Raw genomic sequence first — 6,028 nt, 5'->3', positions numbered from 1 at the left:
GTGTAATTGTTTGCAGCCACTTGTATATCCCTATTGGCGGACCCGGCTACACGTGACTACATGCCGACCTGAACCTGCACGTCCGTACAGGTCTAGGTGCCCACACATGGATGCACACTGTCTTTGTCCAAGTGCGTGCAGCCGCAATCTCCGATGCGGATGTACAGGCGGCTGCACATAATTACACACCACACCTATCCCTCTCAGGAGCAGGTTTCATCACAGCCTTGCACGCCTGTGTGAATGAGCCTTTATTATGTACTTATGTAATGGAAGTTATTGTAGAGTTCATCTTTAAAGTCAATGGGGTTTTGCTGACCTGCGTTTTAGGGGCGCTTCAATTGCAGGAAAATAATGTGCGTTTTATATTAGCTTATGATTTGGGACTACCTTCGCTTTCATGGTTCAGTCATCGATTACTGAAAATTTCTCAGAACTCTTGGCTCTCTGTACCTGAGAGGACCGGATCTAAAAATGGCACTCAAAAGTATCTGTCAGAACCGGCTTTCAAAGTTCTACTAGAAAACACTAGAAACGTTCATCTGTTTACAATGTATAAATGTAAAATTCTAGTTTCCTAACCGATTCCATTTGTCAGTTGTTTTCCTGTTTTCTTTCTATTGGAGAGTATGTAAGTTGACTGCTCCTGTAGTTTTGGATATTCACGCTTCTAAGTATAGCTGAACTGGACAATCCAGTGTAGTGGGACAGACGGGCACATCCCAGTAAGCATCTATAAGACAGGGCTTCTGTTATGCCCCATGGGGGGAATTTATTGAACCTGGAGCAGTTGCCCACGGCAACCAATCGGCTTCTCTTCAGTTTGTTCAGTTAAGGGTTGTAAATGAAAGATAGAAGCTGATTGGTTGACATGCACAGCTGCTCCAGTTTTGATAAATTCCCCCCAGTGTATACAGAAGAGTGGATTGTCACTGCAGGGTTGTTCATTACGCCCGATGTGTACCTAGAAGAGTGCGGACTGTCACTGCAGGGTTGTTCATTACGCCCGATGTGTACCTAGAAGAGTGCGGACTGTCACTGCAGGGTTGTTCATTTTATTTCTGCATAAAAGTTCAGACGATTGCGAGTGTGCAGAAACTTTTGTCCTGGAATTGAGCTTCAATTCTTGAAGAGAAAATTCCCCTTTCTCCATTATTCCCCTTTTACCTTTTTCACTGGGTTACCCATGAAAAACATACATCCAGTGGTGTTCTGTAGGGCTTCAGCACTCTGATGTTTACACCCGGTCCTGTTCCACCATCTTCTTCTATGATATCTTCCTGGTTATTGCAGCCATCGCTCTGATGACGCACATGTGCCGCGACACAACATTGGGGCTGGCTGCAAGAACGAGGTAGAGAAAGCCAGCCTCCAGATGCCATGGCAATGCATAATAGAGTATCCCAGGCCTCCTGCGATGCATGACGCGGGTATTGCTGGAGGCTGAGAACAACTGCAATGTGATTTTCTGCTAGGCCCATGTGCAGTAGAGTATCCCAAGCCTCCTGCGATGCATGACGCGGGTATTGCTGGAGGCTGAGGACAACTGCAATGTGATTTTCTGCTAGGCCCATGTGCAGTAGAGTATCCCAGGCCTCCTGAGATGCAGGACGTGGGTATTGATGGAGGCTGAGGACAACTGCAATGTGATTTTCTGCTAGGCCCATGTGCAGTAGAGTATCCCAAGGCCTCCTGGGATTCATGACATGGGTATCCCAAAAAGACTGCAAACAACTGCAACGTCATTCTTGCCTTCATGGGAAAGATGGAAGAGTGGGGAGGGTTTACCTGAAAAAGATAATTTCAAAAGTCCAGTTCTGAGGGAGGAGGGGGTAGGGATGATGATACAGAAAGACAGGTAGGAAGGGTGAAGGTCCACTTTAAAATAGTTTGCCTAAAGCCAGTTCTGGATTAAATTGTGAGAAAATATCAGAAAACAAATGTGGTACAAATAGCGTATTATCACCTCTGTGTAGTTTGGATTACATGAATGTGTATATTTCATGTGTTCGTGATGTGACCTATAGATATGTCTGGAAATGTAACCACCACGTGTCCTCTACATGGCACAGGGTGAATGAACCATTGCACAATTGTATTATTTACTGTAGACGGCTTCCGGGTGAAATACGCTTTCTTTTCAGACTTTCTGTAATCAATTTAGGAAATCTGTTTTCAGTTTAATAAATCAATATGTTCCAGCAAAAGCTAAATTTAGGTGGTATTGAGCAGCTGGTCTCACTTTTGTCTGACATGAATGGCAACACTACCCAATGATTATGCTACTAAAACAGATGAGAGATAGATAGATAGATATCTCTAAGATGAAGGTTTGTCTGCTGTCATCTTTCAGCAACAGAACCAAGTTGGTTGACAGTAAATGAAAGGACAATTTGCCCACGTGACTGGTCACATGAACCGTGTGTAGGGAGACTAGAATGGTTTTGGTTAAAAAAAATGTAACTGCAGTTTTAGTTCTAACTCTTTGTTTTGTATTAAAAAAAACTTCTTCCTGATAAAAGAGCATTTTGGTATTTCTAAGGGCTTGTTCACACCAAATGCAGACCAGATCTGCATGAGTGTTATACTGCGTCTTTTGCAGCGTTATTGATGCGTTCCGGGACGGGTTTTTTTTTAAAAACAATGGGCTTTCAGTGCGTTCCAGAGTGTTTGCATGCGTTCCAGAGCAGGTAAAATAGGGCTTGCTGCAGTTTTTTTACATGCTCTGGAACTGAATGCTGCGGTGTGAACTAGAGCCCAAAATACCATTGGAATACATTGGACGCAGTTTTGATCCGGTCTGTAACTGCTCTGCTCCTAGAACGCGCTTGGTGTGAACAAGCCCTAAAGAGACAGCCCTGCAGAGGCAGCTGGAACTCAGAGATCACAGGTCCAGTTGTTAACAGACTAAACAGTCTTTGGAGGACTTGTTAAAATGAAACTACAGATCCGCCGGATGGCTAAGAAATGCGTTTTTTTTAATGCAATGCTTCATGCTGACATGGTGTATGGAGAGTGCTGGACTATTTGGATTTATTCAAAGCTACTCTGTCACAATTTTTTTTTAAAGTATTCTTCTCTCACTGTCCGTGCCTCACAAGATTGGTTCTAGTTGCAGAGCAAAGCCACCAGCTGAGTCTTAAGCATCCGACACATTTTCTAGTGCTGCAGCGCTGTGGATCCACCTGTCCATCTCTTGACATTCTAAAATCATTTTTGGATTTCATTGTATTTGTTTGAGTATATACTGTATGTAGACTGCATCCCAAATAGGTAACTCTTCCATCCATGAAACATGCACAGTTAAGTTTCTATTGTTCAGTTAATATAGCAATGTTTTCTGGCTGATGGCTTTAGTTTTAAGAATTCAAGAAAAAATCTCCAGTATTTAATGTCAGCGGGAAAGGCTTTAGCAACATTATGACTTTAATCTCTAAACCAAGCCTTTTCTAAGATGAGGACTACTTTTTGTTTTAGATCTGCATTTCATTAGCAATCATATCTTGTTGCCAAAGACAGGACAGTTCTGAAAGGTGAGGCAAAGCATAACCTAACGTACTACCTCTTCATTGGCTGTGAAAATGGTGAATGTACTTAAAGGAGTCCTTGTGGAGTGGTAAGTACCGCTAATTTCCTATTCAATCCCTGTAATTATTGTTCTTGTACTGTTTTTATAGCTCAACTCCAGGCAGTTGCATATCACCATTTATGTATTCCTTAAAATTATTTATGATATTGTAAATCTAGTAGAAGTGTTTGCATCTGCCTTGATTTCAACTTCTGCACAGCAGGTCTCAGATTAGGAATGGTAAAATTGGTACCCTGAGCCAGCCAGGGTCTACTGCTGGCATAGCACAGTCATTCTAGCACTGGGAATTTACTAACCGGTGAGAGCAACTAGAAGCCATCCTGTAGTGTGGTAATGCTGAACAGAATTGCAAATCATCTGGCTGATAACGCAGTACATCTGTATGGCAGGATTCTCACGGGTGGCAATAAGAAGTGCTTAGCAGATTGTTCTCTCCCTTGGCAAGCACCTTCAAAATAGCATAGAAGAGAACAGAGCTGAACTCGGGGGCAAACCAGGGCAGCTTGGCTACCTGATGGTAAAAGCAATGTCTGGGCAATGGTTACCTTAGAATTCAGCCATTGTTTTGACTGTGTATTAAAGGAGAACTATGGGGTTAAGGCTTTTCCCCATAGTTCTCCTTAGGGTAACGGGAGGACACAAACTAGCGTCCTCCCGTCACGCTAGGCTCAGTATACCGCCGCAGTATACCGCGAGCTGCTGCTCGCGGTATACTAAGACGCTGAAGCGTATCCCAACAGTTATGTCTGGATCCGCCCAGCTGAGTGACTGACAGCTCGCTCTGCCTACCTAGATGCAGAGCCAGCTGTACCCGCCCCCTCCCCCGTCCGTTCCGCCAGTCAGCGCTGGCGGATCGGGGAGGGGGGAATCCAGCCCCTCCCCTGTCACGGCAGAGAGCCGTGACAGGATCGAGAGGTGAGCAAACGCCGGTATGTGTTCGCTCACCTCCCGATCTACTGAGCCGACCTGTGACAGTCTCATTGTCACAGGTCGGCTAGAACTATGAGGTGAGTGAAAAGCACTCACCTCATAGTTCTCCTTTAAGCTGTTTGCCTGGAGTTCAGCTTTAAGTTTTATTAATGGTCTATTTCCCTCTACTAGTCCGATAATTAAAAATGGATCATATTTAACCACATAAATGACTGTAAGGGTCAAACTACAAAGGCAGTTTCAGCCCTTTATTCTTGAGATTGAAGTAGACTGTCTTCAAAATCTCATATCAACTTCCACATTTTATTGTAATTTCATATTTTCAATATTTTAAAATCTGCAGGTTTTATTAAAACTAGGGATGCATCGAAATTTCGCCTACCACAACATATCGGCTAAAAATGGCACTTTTGGCGACATGCCGAAAGTACCGTCTTTCCACCGAAATTGCGGTGCATGTCTGGTTTCTCTCCTCCCTGCTGGGTGCTGCTCTTTGTCCTCTCTAAAACGGCCATGCTTTCAGCTGGGAGGAGGGAAACTGTCACAGGAGGTCGAGCGGTGCAGGGGAGGAGAGCAATGTGAGCGGCCGGCATGTTACAAGATCAGGAGAGCGGTGTGGGGGGTGATGACAGCTGTGAGCGCTGTCACAGGAGGCTAAGCGGGGCGGTGCGGCAGAAGAGCTCAGCCAGATCAGGAGAGCGGTGTAGGGGTGGAGACAGCTGTCACAGGAGGCTGGGCCGACAGTGAGGGGGAGGAGCCAGCTGTCACAGGAGACTGCGCTCTCCTCCCCGCACCGCTCACTCAGACTCCTGTGACAGTGAGTCAGGATAGAGAGTGGGTACAAACACTCCGCAATCAGTGATCAGTTTGTAAATATTTGAGAACATAGTGCGTTTTACTGTGTCCCCAATTATGAATGAACGGGAAATGATCCACATCACTTCCTGTTCATTCATGATTGTGGACATGGTAACCATATAATCTCCTCAGTCTCCTAAAGATCAGCCGCACAGAGGCCATAGTAAGTGTTATCCAAAATGTATTGAAATAAATCCAAGCAAATATCAAAGACAAATCCAGAAGAATAATGATCAGCATGTACATCACCTTGAAATCTCCCACACCGCGCCAACACCTCTCACACGTTTCACCACCTGTGCTTAATCATACTGTCTCCACACAAGTTATGAATGAACAGGAACACCCAATATAGAGGTTTCCTGTTTGTTTATAGCAGGGGCTGCAGAAAAAGAGATTGAGGGCTCTGTGTCCTCAATCTCCTTTTCTATTTTAAAAGGGAAATAGCAGGGGTCTATTTTCCCGAGAGCCCCAGACAGTAAAGTAAAAAAATACAAATATTTTTAAAAAATGAAATATAAAGAAATAAAAAAAATTAATAAAAAAATAAATATTAAATATTTTAAAATTTCAAAAGGTTTGTTCCGGTTTTAAAAATGTCATTTCGGTGCATCTCTACTTCACATATAATCTTATGGAAAGATTGTTGTT

General features: G+C 43.9%; 1 protein-coding gene across 1 annotated transcript in view; it reads left to right on the top strand.

Annotated features, from left to right (window-relative positions):
- Window positions 1–3,460: 3,460 nt before the first annotated feature.
- GTF2H5 (general transcription factor IIH subunit 5) overlaps window positions 3,461–6,028 on the top strand; it is a 7,861-nt gene continuing 5,293 nt past the window's right edge. Inside the window, exon 1 of the mRNA XM_018567191.1 lies at window positions 3,461–3,616. Coding sequence (XP_018422693.1) covers window positions 3,582–3,616 — 35 coding nt within the window. The 5' untranslated portion in view covers window positions 3,461–3,581. The remainder of the gene's footprint in view (window positions 3,617–6,028) is intronic.

The sequence above is a fragment of the Nanorana parkeri genome, unplaced genomic scaffold (genome assembly GCF_000935625.1).
Source record: "Nanorana parkeri isolate BGI_ZX_2015 unplaced genomic scaffold, ASM93562v1 scaffold1018, whole genome shotgun sequence".
NCBI classification, from domain to species: domain Eukaryota; kingdom Metazoa; phylum Chordata; class Amphibia; order Anura; family Dicroglossidae; genus Nanorana; species Nanorana parkeri.
This window is presented reverse-complemented; position numbering and strand designations above follow the sequence as displayed.